The sequence below is a fragment of the Pagrus major genome, chromosome 11 (genome assembly GCF_040436345.1).
Source record: "Pagrus major chromosome 11, Pma_NU_1.0".
Taxonomy (NCBI): Eukaryota; Metazoa; Chordata; class Actinopteri; order Spariformes; family Sparidae; genus Pagrus; species Pagrus major.
Window position 1 is genome coordinate 24,001,277 of NC_133225.1, and position 16,241 is coordinate 24,017,517.

Consider the following 16,241-nt stretch of genomic DNA (forward strand, 5'->3'; position numbering starts at 1 on the left):
GGCAGCAAAAATGTATCGATTTTTTTAATAGTCTTTTTTCACTTGACTTGCTGTCCAAAATGACCTTGGTTATTCTTCCTTTTTGCAATCTGTATACAAGTTAATCTACCATTCCCAAACTTTATTTTACTGGTTGTAAGGAACTAGTGGTTGCAATTAATTAACTAAGTCTTAATATGACTTGTAGCCACTGTAACCACATCTAACCAACACCCGGTGAGCCTGAAGCATCATAAGACATCTCTCTATTCTCAGTAAAGAGAAAACTATCTCAGCACCAGTGTTAAAAGTCCTTTTTTCCCCCTGATGATTATTTTTAACCAGGAGAAACCAGGACATTTTCATAATTGCAATCTATATTAAGATACTGTTTGTTCATCTCGACTTTATAATTGGACTGTCCCAAGAAGCAAAAAGTGATTGTTCGGTTTGAGGCTCGTTATTTTTTTGTGTTAAACCAAAACCTCCTCTGTACTATGAAATAAATGTATAGACTTCAGTTGTAAAGTCCTTATCCACCAGGGGGTGTGGCATCCCCACAGGATACATGGTGTTGGATGCCCTACCTCCCAGTAGAAACACATAAGATGAATAGCAAAAATCTCTTCAGCTTACTGTGTACGGATTTTCTGAATTAATTAATTCATCAAATTAAAGTTAGATTGTTTTGCTAACTTTTAAAAGAAAAAAAACAGCCATCATAAAAAAGTTTTTTTGTCATTTTCTACCTGAGAGGTTAGTGCAGACTTTCTAATGTGGCTATAAGACCTTCGGAGAGACCTCAGTAAGTCTGCATTTGGCTAGTGGACAATTCTTAGCCTGGTTATACTTTGAATACTCTGAAAGCTGCAGAGCCTGTTTCATGTTTACCAAACACTGTAATCAAACCTTTAAATGGTATAGACAACAAATAGATTGTCTTCACTGACTAAAATCTCTTTAAATTAGATTGATTCATTTTAGATAAAAAGAAAGACAAAAGGGTCTTGCATAATACAGTACCTCCACAATAACCTTGCTTGTGTTCTTGTTCTGCTTTTTTCTCTCTGGTTTGCTCCAGATAAGCAGGTCTACGTGACAGTGGCTGTGGACCTGGTGGTCACCGAGGTGGTGGAGCCAGTTCGCTTCCTGCTGGAAACTCTGGTCAGGGTATATCCATCAAATGAACGCTTCTGGTACTTCAGCCGCAAGACCTTCAGTGAGACCTTCTACCTCAAACTCAGACAGGTATCTCTATGCAATAGAACCTGCACCCATCTTCATACCTTACATATACTCTCTCTAAACTAAAGTCTGTCTGCTTGGCTGACTAACTACTAGGTTTGTAGGCTTTTAGTTTATAAGTTGTGCATTTTCTGATTGTCAGTTGCTCGATCAGGACAGTGGTAGAATATTTTCCCTCAAATGGTATTGCCTATTTGATTAGAAGGGTGGCACCTGAGACAATAAACATAAGACATCAACGTGTGAAAAACAGACTGTACAGAGTGCAGTACAGAAACTGACCTCCAGTTACTAGAAACCGTAAGGATTCCTGGATCAGTGTCATAACATCGTTGAGAAGAACAGTCCAGTTGGCCCCAAGTTATTACTTCTAGGTATCTTATGTCTTTAATTATTCATTTGCACATTTGTTAGTTGTTAAGTTAGGCAGGATCTATTTGGTTGGCTAATTTGTGATTTGTTTCTAGACAGTTTCTAATTGATTTGTTGTAAGACAAAATGAGGATTTATACTGTAGGATTTTATAGACTGATGATTTTGCCGTCCTGTGTATACCATGATAACTATCCCTGTGATATTTCTGGGTATAGTTACACCATTGTAAAACACTTTCCAGGTCGGCTTATTGATCAAATTGGATTTTTATAAACTGTTTGCATCTGTGATATAAAAAATAAGTACTCAATTTACTTTATTGGCTAAAAAGACATTCCACTTTTGTTGTTTTAGCAACATCCAACAGTTTTACAATTGATTCTCCATCAATTTTTCGGAAAACTTCTCCAGAAAGCTTTCAGTAGCACTACTTTTATATCAAAATCACCATTAAAAAATTGCATATACTGTGATAGTGGATATTGTAGCCCCATCTGTATTTGGTTGGTTTACTTAATGATTTCATTTTCAGGATCAGGATAAAGGTTTAACGTTTGCCATAAAGACATTTTTGCCAGTTTGCATTTAATCTGATTTGTTGATAGTACTTTGACTAATATCTTAAAATGATTGTGGTTATGATTTGTTAAATATTTATGTTATAATTAAAGAAATTACATATTGTCACTATGTACAGTACATCAGTACCAATACATTCTATGATGATTTATCCAAAGCATTCTCACCCACTTTCCTTATTCGAAAATAAGAACTCGGAATAAATCAGTCCAAAATCAAGTAAATATAAACTGCAATGACATAAATGAATAAATAGATAAATTAAGTTTGGGAGTCTGAGTAGAGACCTCTGGCTCAGAAAACTGTCAGCCATAATGCTTCTTCAGGGTGAGGCTAATCAAGTCAAAACAAGTTTACTGATATGGTATTAGAGCTACAAACAGCATCACTTCCCAACTCAGCCCAAGCTCTCCACGAAGACTAGGGAAATGTGGAGCGAGCAGCTTACAGGATGTGTGGAGTGGAGGAGGAGGTCAGAGCAGGCAGCTTGGAGGCAGGGTGGTGTGTCACTGGCCAGTCAAATGCTGCACCCAAGAGAGCTGAAACACTTGGTCATTGCGAGATATGTGCTGAAAGATGCAAATGTCTCATCAGCTGACTTACATTTCTCTCTTTCCATCTGTATTTCTCTTACTTTTCCCTCCTCTGTTAGTCTGCCTGTCTCTCAATGTCAAGCCGATGCATTGATGTTCAACTTATTATCCCCTCCCTCTCCAACGACACAAAATCCGTGACAAATCCCTTTGTACTGTAAAATTTAGGATATAAATTGTATGTGTTTGCACAGGTCAACATTTAACTTGTCTCTGTTCTAAACGGTTATCAGATTTATTTGCCTTGTGAGCTGATGTCAGGCAGCTGAATGATACGATACCAACCGCAATCCACTGATGTGATGGGTTTACTTGATAGCAACAAGTGAACTGTATCTTTCCTGAATCTTACTGTTAATGTGTAATGACAAACATCACCCTAAAATGTTCACCTCTTTTGAGTTTCCTTACAGCGTGTCTGATTAAAAAGTGCAGAGAGAGAGTGAAGAAAGCACATTCACTTACCACCCGCCAACACAAGGACACCCAGCCTGAGCAGTTGCTGCAGGTGCTTAAAAAAATACAGCTAAGCTGTAAGCCTCCTCTCCCCTGTTAAAAAGCAGATCTCCTTTAGTAGGCCGTGGGGAGCTGGCAAAGCAGTGGAGCGTGGGGAAGCTTTGGATTGTAGGGAGCTAATAAGAGGCTCTGTCTCATTATTGGCATGTGGGTAATTAACAGCGGCGGTCTGACTCGTCCGCCTGATTGCCTCTCTAGTTATCTCCTCAGTAAATGGAAGAGTGTTGGGCTGCTGCTGTGGTTAAGAGCTAATTAAAAGATAATATTGTGTGGAGGTTTTTGTGGAAGATGGCAATCAGAGGTGATACACACACATATAAAATATCTTGCGCTATTGTCTTATTTAGGCAAAAACTGTCATCAAGTCGGCTGCAGTACAAGGGAGGAATTATCTGTGCTAGCTTCTCTGAATGTTTTATGTTTCTACTTAACTGGAAAATGTGTTTGGTGTCTGCTTTACTGTGGAGGCAGAACTGCCAGGGCTGTGTCAAGTCCAACTTGATTTCAAGATGGAGTTCTGTAAAGTTCAAATCAAGAAGACCAGATATGGACAGGGTTGAGACTAATTTAAGACTTGAACTGAAGAAAATATGTAAATTGACATATATATATATATATATATGTATATATATATATATAGATGGAATTAGAGTCTCCACTTCCTTCAACTGTGCAAAAAATATCCCAAGTATGAGCACTGCCATCTTACATTTTTGATGTCATTTGGAGCCAGAATCTGTGCCAAAGTGATCAGGCGGTGTAGGCACAGTATCAAGCTCCCACCCATACACCTGCCAACTCAATCACCATGTTTCCCCCTTTTATAGCGTCATATAACTAATTAAACTAACTTGTCAGAGAAAACACTTGAACATAGATTAAAACTACCTTAAATGATAGAAACCATCTTTAGGAAAAATGTATTTGACATGTTGTTTTTAGTTTGGGCCATGTCCCATTAGGTAACATGGAATGGGAGGGGTTTTTGATCTTGACTGTGGCAAGCAGCAGGGAGCATTCGAGATGTTTTGGGTTAGCTTTTGGAAGTCATGTCGTCCACCTTTATATACAGTCAATGGTTGTGAACTTCCAACAGCAATAATTAAAGCAACATCATGTAGAAACAGCAATTTTGCGCCCCCCCCATTTTCTGGTGGGAAAAGGTTACATTATATTGATTTAGGGATTTTAAGTTTCTAAAAGATCAGCAGATATGTGAACATGAAATTTCTGCAGGAGCTGAACATTCAAGATTCAGCTATAAAAAATGTAATATTTAAACAAGTTGGATACCAGTTTGTATGCTTTTAGGATGAGCAACAAAAAACTTGAGCCAGCATTCAGAAGTTGATGGAACAAAACAGGGAGAGATACCTGTAGTTTTTGAGAGAAATGTAACCATTGTTTAAGATGCCAACAGTTGAAAATTGCATTATTAGAGATAAACACTTTGTGATGTTTAAAGGACACACTGACTGTAAATGCAGTCCTATTATTTTGTGAACAATAACATTCAGCTGGCCTTTCTTTGTGTATCAACAAACAATGTTGCGTAACCTTTTTTTCCTCCTTTGCTTTTCTTGTTATAAACCCACAGTAGATGATGCTGTGTTTAAACAGTGGGCCTTCTATGGCCCACATTTCTGTCCCAATTTTCTCAATGTTCAAAATTCATTTGTTACCTAAGCCTCCTCAAAAATGTCTTGAGGAAATGTCCAGGCTTCATATTCTCTCTTAAGTTTGTGCTCTCATCACTGACTTGAGTTAGTCATTAGATGCCATGCAAGTGGGCAGATCAATGCAGTGCATTGATCCATTCTACAAAGTGGAGGAGAGAGGCGACAGCATTACAGTAATTGAATAGACCTGAAATTAACATCAGCAGCTTATGGCACCCAAGGTCAAGTCTGCTTGTGTATTTGCTCTCTTGTGCATTTCTTTACTCCATTATGATGAAATTAAGGAGCAGTTAAAAACTGTATTGAGCAAGTTTTACTCTCTGGACCTCAAAACAAACTGTGATCATATAGATTGCAACAAAAGCATGATCACACATCTTACTCTCCACATACGCATGTGAGCTTGTTAGATGCCAGTGGCTGTCTGTGCTTTTATATGGCTTGCCTCGTTCACCCCTGTGACTTCTGCTAGATTGACGGCTTAATTGAGGGGTGGCCTGCAAACTCTTTGCATCCCACCTTCTGACATTGGTGTTATCTGATGGGACAGTGAGCTCTGACCTGACAGGCTGGTGAGACAGTTAGTCAATGTCAGGTCTCAGGATGGTCATGTTGATTGTCTTATTGAGATTGACCCTAGTGGGTGGTGTGCTGCAGGGCATTTACGACTACTGCCTTTTAGTGGTTGTCGAATAGTCAAATATTCGATTGATGACAGTAGATTTATCATAACTCTTTAACCCAAGAAAAATTATCCATTCACGTAAAGAAAGGTCTTGCGATTGGCTCTGAGAGGCTATTTACAAATTAGCTGCAATCTGATTCAACTAAACTCTCAGCATATTTGTCTGAGCTGGAAATGCAGTTTGACAATGCAACTGCTTTCTTGAAATGATAGCAGGTGTTTGTCCTTCTCTGAATATATTAAATTCTGTTTATTTAACATGGCATGACATAAAATGATGATGATTGTTTGAATAAATATATTTTCATCAATGACTATGTCCACTTCTGTTGTTAGAAGCCATTTCAAAAGCTTTGAGTAGCCTGCTGTGACGCATTATGATGTCACTTATTAATGCTTAAATCTCAGATGAACAATAAGTCCACAACAAAACATAGTGTCGAGTTTGATAGTCGACTAGTCAATTATTCTGCGAAACCCCTCGAATACTGGCTGGAGGACCTCTGTGCTAGTCTATGACTCTGACTATAATGTGGCAGCAGAGAATCACCAATGTCCTTAAAGCAGCAAACTAACACCCTTGCACTAGATGATCTTCCTCTTCTTACTGCTTTCCTGTGATGGAAGGGATCAATCATCTGCATATGTAAAAGCATTTAAAGCATATCATTACAGTTTAATTGAGCCTCTTGAGCCCCTGTGGCATCTGATTGTCTCCTTGGGGGCTGCTCACATGCAGTATATATAATTAAAGAGAATAACTTTACAGAAAATAAGTCACGAGTAATTAGTCAAAAGAGGATTTTTTAACATTTTGTGCTGACAAAGATAATTGAACCAATCCTGGGCCACAGGAAAAAAAAACTTTTAAAACCTGCCGATCAATTTGTAAATGATTCAGTGAAGTTTTTGAAATTTGTCAGAGGGGCCACTTTTGTGTTAAGATTTGGATCACACAAGTACGTCCTAATTAAAGCAGCACATGATATGAATGTCTATGAGGAGACAAGAGTTTAAATTGTCATATTTCTTTTTATGATCCATGCAGTTGAATATAAATTACTAATTCTGTACACAGCAGATATCTGTCAGTAATTCTAGTCAATGAAGCCATATTTTTTGCCAGTTGCAACTCTTCATTTTGCTTATACTTTTTGTTAGTGTCATTGAGGTATTTTTTTCTTTAAAATGTATTTTCTTTTTGTATTTATATATTTTTTATATATTCATGTCATAACCCCAAGGATAAACAAAACTGAGATTGTGTGTATGTGTTTGTGTATAGCAGGCACCAGACAGGGTGGGTCAGAGCGATGCTGTGTATGAGGTGGTGAGTCTTCAGAGGGAGGCGGAGAGAAGCATTGAAGAGAAAGGACGACTGACCTCGCCCAATGAGGAAGAGGAGGTTGATGAAGGTATGGATGTTTCTCTCTTCTTTTTTTGATGCTCACTCTCTCCTCATCTGCTTGGTTTCTACCCCCTTAAGTATGGTTTAAATTAATCATATACAAAATATACTAACCATATTACACTGCATAATCACCAATAATGCACATCCTTTTATCTTTGAAAAGCCAGTTAGGCTTTCTCTGTGTCTTTCAAGGATGCCAGAATTCTTTATCAGAATGCCTCCCTGTGCACATATACTCAAATGCTCATAAGCTACAACCAAGCATAATTGTTTTTAATCTTGCTTGACTGAAAAATGTAGCCTACAAATTCCTCACTGCCTTTAATATCAGAGAAAAACGAGACACTTCTGTGTCTGTATGTATATGTATATATGTGTATATATACATATGTATGTATATACACCGATCAGCCACAACATTAAAACCACTGACAGGTGACGTGAATAACAGTGATCATCTCATCACAATGCGATGTTCTGCTGGGAAACCTTGGGTGCTGGCATTCATGTGAATGCCACTTGACACGCACCACCCATCCAAACACTGTTGTGGACCAAGTACACACCCTCATCACAACAACCCGATGGCAGTGGCCCCACAGCAGGACAATGTGCCCTGACACACCGCAAACACTGCTCAGGAACAGCTCGAGGAACACAATAAAGGGTCCAACGTGTTGGTCGGGCCTCCAAATTCCCCAGATCCCAATCTGATCGAGCATCTGTAAGACGTACTGGAGCAGGTCTGATCCATGGAGGCCCCACCCCCCAACATACAGGACCCAGAGGATCCATTATAAAACGCCCTGGTGCCAGACACCACAGGACACCCTCAGAGGTCTTAAGTCCATGTCTTGACAGGTCAGAGCTGTTTAGGCTGCACAAGGGGAACCTTCACAATATTAGGCAGGTGGTCATAATGTTATGCCTGATTGGTGTATATATGTATATATACGTATGTATATTTGTATATATGTATTTATGTATATGTATATATATATATCTATCTACATATATATATGTGTGTGTGTGTGTGTGTGTATATGTATATATATGTGTGTGTGTGTATATATGTATATATATGTGTGTGTGTATATATGTATATATAAATGTGTGTGTGTGTATATATGTATATAGATGTATATATATGTGTGTATGTGTGTGTATGTGTGTGTGTGTGTGTGTTTGTACATATCCAGCATTTTTTTTTCTCTGGGTGGAATGAACGCCTCATCTAAATGAGGTCATATGTTGAGATATTCAGACTGAAATAGAGGTTTACCAACACACACAGACTGTTTTATTTTGCAGCAAGGCTCACATGTACTATTCATTGGCTGACATGAATCAACAGTGAAGTTTAATTTTGTTTACACACATAAACATTGGCAGGGATGCATGAAGGTGTGTGTGTTGATGGATTGTGGGGAATGGGTTTGAGAGTGTGTTTGTTTGCATATGTGTGAGAGAAAGGGCGTGTATTCTGTGTTTTACAGCAGATTATTTGTGTGTGTGTGTGTGTGTGTGTGTGTGTGTGTGTTTGTGTGTGTTACACTGTGAAAAGCAATGATTGCTGGCAGAATCTCGAGGGTTTTGATAGCTATTTGTGTGATTATGTATGCTTGTGTGTGTGTTTGTGTTTGTGCTTGTGCGTCAAGTGTGAGGGGTTTTGTGTGGAGCCTGGCCCAGTCCTGTTAGGGCTTGTTGGCTTATAGCAGTACAGCACTGTCTTATCAAGCTACCGTCAAACAACCCTCATACTTTTTTAGGTGAAATGAACAGCCTTTTCAAGTGAGGCATACCCAACCCCAAATTGTTGTTTGATTTATTTTTCTATTGCCAGTGGTTCAAATGTGATAAAACAACAACAATATGAAAGTAAAAAAAAAAAAAGACATGGCAGTTTTCTCTTCGAAATGTAGCTTTGACCACTGCATCAATGCAAACAGACCATTAGCATCAGCCACCATCAATCAGAGTAGAGTCACTTATGAAATCATGTAGCTTATGATATGAATTCCCTATTAAGTGTTTTGATTTAGAGACTGAATCCCATTACGTTTATAATGACTAGTTTAGGTGACAAGCCAAAGCAGAGTGGATATTTTCCCATCAATAATGGCAGCTATGCCAGCGGGATGGAGGCAAAACAGCAGTAACATTAAAAGCACCGACACTAGCTGTTAGACTCCAGTGATTCCCAAACATGACCCAGTTTCAGCCCGCTAATATAAACAGGACTGGCATTTCCATCTGACCATTGGCTCGGTTGTGCAGGTGTTGCATATTAGTCCTGTCCACAATTCAGACCGCACGCTTCATGATGTTTTGGATAAGGGTGCACATTTCTGTGTTCCTGTAGCTGTTAGCGTATGACATATTAACAGGATACAAAATCCCACAGTTTAATAGAATGACAAAAAAAGTAGACTAATAGACCAATTATCAGCCTGGCCGATTATCAGCGCCGATATTCAACATTTTCACGATTATTGGTATCAGTGATTTATCTGTCAGATTGCCAACGAAATAACTAATTGAAAGATGTGCTACTTCCAATGCAGCATCCTATCACACAATGTCCCGCCCACAACAATGTCTGATTGGTAACACATTACAATTAATAGCCTATAAACACTGAATAATCTGAATCTGCAAAGTAACTATAAAGTATAAAAGTAACAGAAAATAGAAGTACTCACGTAAAGTGTCTTAAAATAGTACTTAAGAACAGTACTTGAGTAAATTGTATTCAGTTTTTTTTTCCATCACTGGTTGTTTCAAATTTTGACACAAAGATTTTTATACTTTTTACTGCAAATGAATAGCCCTGATTTCTAGTAATCGGCATCGGTATCAGCCCTGAAAAAGCCATTTTGATTGACTCCTAAAAAAAGAAGCAACCCTTTTTAAAAATGAAAGCAAAACATTTTTACAAAAATGTTTTTTAAAAAGTGTGTACATGGGAAGATCAAACATTAGAGTCTCATTTTATTTTATTTTTTTCTGTCGCTTCTTTCTTTTATTTGTCACTAAAGCATTCCTCTACTTTTTTCACCTTGAAGCAATAAAAGGTATTAACAGTGTGGGAGGCAAGAGACGTCTCTTCATTGTCTAGCTGCTGACTCACCCAAAGTCACAAGTCAGCCGCCAAGGCCATAGCTGACAGCTTTCAACTGGCACTGTGGGAGCCATTCAGAGGGTTTTTTTGTGAACACCCCTCTACTCCCCCAGAGCTGAAAATTGGAGGCACTCAGGGCAGTGGAGCTAGAGGTCAGCCTCATTGTGTACAGAAATGAATACACTCCCAGTGTAGATGCCACCGCTGTGAGCACACACATTTAATTCATGTGGATGTTTTTTTTTCTTCTTGGAAGCTGCAATGTGGAAAATAGGCCTGAAGCTCACATTTTTTCTCAGCTTTTCATTTCGCAACGTGCTCTGTAATTGTTGCTTATTGATTCTGTAAATGTTCCCTTTTCGTATGCATTCACACAGACTTTGATCATACATATATTCATACAATTCTTCTTTGTTTATTACTGGAACCATTTATTATCCACATAATACAAGATAAGCTTGATTGATTCAAATCAACAAAATGGAAAATATAAGAATGTGAAAAACGTAAAAATAAGTAAAAAGGTTGAACATCTTTATAGCACAAGTAGGGAATTTCTTCTCACTTTAATGTAGACAAAACCAATCCACTAGTGGCTTCAACATCAGAGAGATCCTGTTTGAAAGTAATCCCACAGTGAATGCACATCCCCCTTCAGATTAAAAGGTAATAGTAATGGCTCTCATCTTCACAGTTTCTTTCATCACCTGGTAAGATGGCAGTGGCATTGGACTCACGCTTCCTCGCCACGTGGCCCTAGCCAATCTGAGGACAGAGGCAGCAGCTTTGTGCTGGGTCTGAACTGTTTGAAAGGGCTCATCAAGCATTTATAAAGACCTGAAAAGCTCCCGCTGAGGCTGTAGGGATGTGTAGGAGCCACAGTGCACTGAACATAGTGGCTGCATGTTTTAATATCAAGGCCTTAGTAGAGGCGTCAGTGAGAGTGAATGATGCCTTTTAACACTTTGGAGAATGGTTGCTGTTTAATTGAGATGTCAGTGAAACTTAACACCACACACTGACAAGTACATTGCCACCATTGTGGGTTTATTTTTTTATATTTATGTCAGTTGTGAAATGTAGACCTTCAAAAATGTAAAATTTGATTTGATATATTTAGCTGTTTTTTAAAATTGTGGTGACACCTATTGTAGTTTCACAACAATAATTTATTCAAGCAAGCCTTTGTTTTCTTTAAAAGACACATTTGTTGTCAGATATGTCATGTAGGCCACAGGACGGAATGAAAAAAGGCAAGCCAAATGTGCTGTTTTTCATTTTTCTTTTGCATGCCACCAATTTCTGGTAGAAAAGCGGCTATTCAAGCCATGCAAATCCTAATCACCAGTGTGTCACTGTCTCAATACCATAAAAACTGTAGACGATCTTTGCCCAATGATTATGTTTGCAGAATGTCTTAGCAAATAAACATTACTTTTCATAGAGTTCGAGAGGCATCAATTTGTTTTGTATTTATATGCCAGAATTAAAAAAAACCCAAACTGATTTACATCCATTTTAGAGTTTAAAAAGAAGAGCGATTATGAATGAACCCTGGACCTTTAACCATCCAAATATATTAAGTTGCAAGTGTGATACATTTCTACACCTGTTTCTGTGTAAAGTATACGGGACTACACATGTTGTCAGTATATGTGCTGGACATACTGTGTGGACCGTGTGTGTGTGGGCATTCTCTGTGTGGGGATCAGTTCATCTCTCCAGCAGCAGAGCGGGCCAGACAGTCAATTAGTGCTTCTGCATCTAAACATGAGTGGTTCAGCGTGCTGATTGCCTCTTGTCTACCTCACCAACCACCAGACAGGAGAACAGCAATAATGGGAAGCGTAGGCACTGAACAGGCACTCCTTCCTCCCTTAGAGCGTGTGGCATCAATATTAACAGGTTTTTAAATTCGAAATACAGTTCCCTGACATACACACACATACTGTATATATACAGTATAGTGGGAGTCCTCATCAGTCAGCAGAATGAGTGACACATCTTGGAACAAGTAATATAACATGTCCTATTGTCTTTGACTGCACACTTAAACTGTGCGCAACACTAAAACACAAAGACATCACGCACAGCACAGTTTTATACCGTGTTAAAGGCCTTGTCTACAACGTGTTAGTTTGGTCCTATGTGGACAAAGGTTATCAGGTGTGATCCATTTATGCTGTAAATGTCAATATCTGGGTGTGTTTGTGCTTCTTGCAGATAGCGACAGTGAAATCTCCAGTGGGACAGGAGACGTTTCTAAAGACTGTCCTGAGAAAATCCTGGAGTCCTGGGGAGCAATCCTCAACAGATGGTAAGGCTTCAAAATAGAAGTGTTGGAATTGAGAATGATTAAAATTTAGAATAAATTAGATGGTTCAAGACCGTTGGAAGCTAGACAGAAAAGAGGGAGGAGAATACATGATACAGAGAAACTATAGGCTACAGATAAATATTGAGTTATAGTATTCAACACAGATGGATGGCTTTATATCAGTAAAATATTAAAAACATTTTGCACATGATGAGGGGAATAAGTCAATTTGTTGTAGAGGGGAAAATCTTAAATCTTAAAAATTTAAATGATAATAAAAAAAAAATCAAGTATTATAAAAATTATTGGAAAAACACAGATGCACTAAGCATATTTATCTAAAATTAAAGAAACATGAGGGAATCACTTCTAATAGAGCACAGATAACAGATTATAACAGAAAATGGAGCATGAAGTAGCGTAAATATGCCATGATAATCATAAATGCAGTTTGGTCAAAGATAAGTTTCAGCTCTCTGTCTTCCCTGTGACATGACACATTAATGCTGAGAGGTTCCCACCCTGCCTCATACAGATTCATCATCGATGCAGTTTATCAATACCATTTTGTATGGAAAACAGTTCCCTTCAGACACAGCCATTAGTTGATCTACCACAACACTTACTGTCATTATTGTAATGGTTTTACAACAATTGTACAGCTTTAGCTACAGAAACTGACATAATTAACAGATTGAGAGATGTTTCTGGCTTTTCATTTGATTTCAAAGCCTGTTTTCTTGCTGTTGCATCAGCACGATGAAGTGAAGTAGTTTATCTGGAAATTGCCTTCATATGGTCTCAATAAATGCATTATGATGCGATTTCAAGCATCATTAAAAAAGAGCTGACTGTGTTTGCAAAAGCGAGACATTTCCTCATGTTGTAGAACTGTAACAGCATGGCAGCACTGCAGTTAATACTCTTCTCCAATATGCTGCATTATTGTATTTGGTACTTCAGTTAGTATAACATGAATACATATAAATCTACATTTGATTGACTTCACAAATATCACTGTCACACACAAAGGACATGATAAGAAAAAAAGAACAATTATCAAATCTGTCCAGTTGCACTTCAATTTAATATTTAAAGTGGCTAAATTGGATTGAGTGAGATTATAAAATAATGGATTCCCTCTGTATGTGTGTGTCAGGCATGGGAACCTGTCCACTCGTCCAAAGGGTTTGCCCTCATTGGTTCGCAGCGGCATTCCTGAGCCACTCAGAGCTGAAGTCTGGCAGCTATTGGCCGGTTGCCACGACAACCACGACCTGCTTGAGCACTACCGCATCCTCATCACCAAGGTAAGGCACCAGGGAGGGACAAATGCTTATAAGGGGTTGCATTTACTGTACGCATCTCTCATGTAGAAGCATGTGAGCTGGTTCAAAACACATCCAGACTGCTCACATACGTAAATGTGTGTGTGTGTGTGCTTACAGTAACTTCAATTATCATTTTGAAAAAAGAAAATCATACTCTGATCTGAAGGCTGGCACGCCAACAGGCTGTGATTGGTCTCCACATGTCTCAGGATTAACTGAAAAAATGACCCCCAACAAAAGTCCAGGGTTTGGCTTGATTTTTTGATGATTTCATAAATATATAATTAATGCCTTAGTTTCATGCAATTTGTATTAATCTTAATAGAGTTGTTTTAACTAAATCTGGCATTACGCAGCCAATTTTCTAGAATTATTAATCATGGCAAAACTAAATATTCCAAATGTAATCAAGAAGTCAGCCCAGCTCTGTGAGCCATGTTTGGATTTCTATCGAAAGATTTCTGAACCAGTAAGTAGAGTGACAAAGCCCCACTGGACTCACTGGCCCAGACAGCAGTAGCAGGAGTAGGAGGAGGTGATATAAACAGGCAAAGCAGACAGATCCACACTTTTATGGATAATACAATAGTCTTTCTCTTTGCCGCTCAGTAGCGGGTGAAACTACCTGTCTCGATCAATAAGCAGAGAGAGAGGGAGGATAGATGGAAGTAGAAAAATGGAGAGAGGGAGGAATGTGGACCCATAAATATGAGAGTGTAGTCACTGAGGGGAGAATTGGTGAAAAGGAATGTGTGTAAACGTCAAGAGAGCTGGCAGATTTCTGTCTTTTCTGAGTCCAGTATATTTAGTTGTCTTTTGCAGACTGTGTACATTTCTCTCTTCGTCTTTTTCAATCTTTTTTTCTTTCACCATCTTTATCTGGTAAATTGGAACAGTTTTTCAGTGTGTTTTATGTTCCTACCTTGCTTTCTGTGCCTGTCTTAGCCATGTTTTTCTGTGCCTCTCTCGCTGTCTCTCTCTCTCTCTCTCTCTCTCTCTCTCTCTCTCTCTTTCTTTCTTTCTCTCTCTGTCTCTCTGTCTCTCTCTCTCTCTCTCTCTCTCTCTCTCTCTCTCATTACATAACACCAAGCTTTCTGTAGTTCAGCTCATTTATTCTCATTCCACTGGCTGGGCCATGCCCACATCCTCTGTCTTGCTGGAGTAGTGATGGTATTGATAGGCGGGTGGCCGGGCTATTAATAGCTGCACCAAATGAATGGAACTGGGGGAAGATGGAGGAGGGAGGGAAAGGAGGAAGAGAGGCGAATGACAGCATCAGCGAGGGCGATGTGGAGCTTATTAATGTCTGTTGTCTAGGCTCAGTGACGACGTTAATGCTGATTGAATTTTAAGTAATTGGACTGTCGCTCTTATGGAAGGGGTATCAGTGTCGTAAATCAGCACTGGGTATCACCAGGAGTTCTAGACGGTCATTATGTTAGTGACCCCACAGCCAATTGGTGTTGAACCATTTGTGGTTTCTAGTCCTAAACCTATATCCTGAAAACAGATTTTGTTTTGTTATTGTACTTTGTGATTGAACTGAATTAAATCAAAATTAGCTTCAGCATACAGGTTCTGTAATCTCAAAGGTGAATTTTTTGCAAATTTATATTTGCATAAAATCAAATAATTATATAATTTAAACACAAATGTGATCTGATCATTTGTATTTTACTGGGTGGAAATTAGGCTTTTGTACAGATGTACACACAGACTTAACCATCTACTTTATTCTGGTCCCTGTCTAATTTAAATAGACTGCTTCTGCCACTTGTACTAATTTAACACCCTACTCATTGTTACCCTTTGAATTTAGACTCCAGTAGATGTATGGTTGGTTTTCTGGAATTTGTGACCTTTTGAGGGGTCAGATGCCCAGTAACCACTGGGTTAGACCAACTTACTGAGCATTTAGCGGCATGTGGCCCGTGGCTGTCTAGCTTGATATCAGAGATCGCAAGTGTCGTGTTCAGTGTTGTACTGCTCTCATTTACAGTCATCACACACACTCACAAATACACACTCTGTCACACACACCATGCCCTTAGGGCATCTGAGACATTCACAAATAACTCCTCTCTTGGCTGGCGCAGCACTGTGTTTGGGGTCTGGGCTAGGGGGTTGCTAGTGACATTTGAACAACCTTTTCGTCTCCCTAGAGCCGAACAAGCCCAAGGTGTACTGCCTGCTTGAACCCACAGCTTTATAAAGCCCAGCCAGCAATTTCCAGGCCTGCCTTTCCAAAGACCAATCTCACCAGCAGCGCAGCTAGTGTATAAACAGAGGTCAGCATCTCTCCACAGGTACACGGCTGTAACCAGAAGCCTAAATAGTGATCTCACCAAAGCAAGCCATACGAAGTGTATAAATCTGAAGGTCTTCCAAAGGCATTGATATTTTTCTCTCA

General features: G+C 39.0%; 1 protein-coding gene across 1 annotated transcript in view; it reads left to right on the forward strand.

Moving 5' to 3' along the window:
• The window catches only part of rabgap1l (RAB GTPase activating protein 1-like), a 122,710-nt gene that overhangs the window by 16,804 nt on the left and 89,665 nt on the right, over positions 1-16,241 (forward strand). Inside the window, exons 10-13 of the mRNA XM_073475758.1 lie at positions 1,061-1,227; positions 6,937-7,066; positions 12,407-12,500; positions 13,660-13,810. Of these exons, the coding sequence (XP_073331859.1) occupies positions 1,061-1,227; positions 6,937-7,066; positions 12,407-12,500; positions 13,660-13,810 (542 nt within the window). The remainder of the gene's footprint in view (positions 1-1,060; positions 1,228-6,936; positions 7,067-12,406; positions 12,501-13,659; positions 13,811-16,241) is intronic.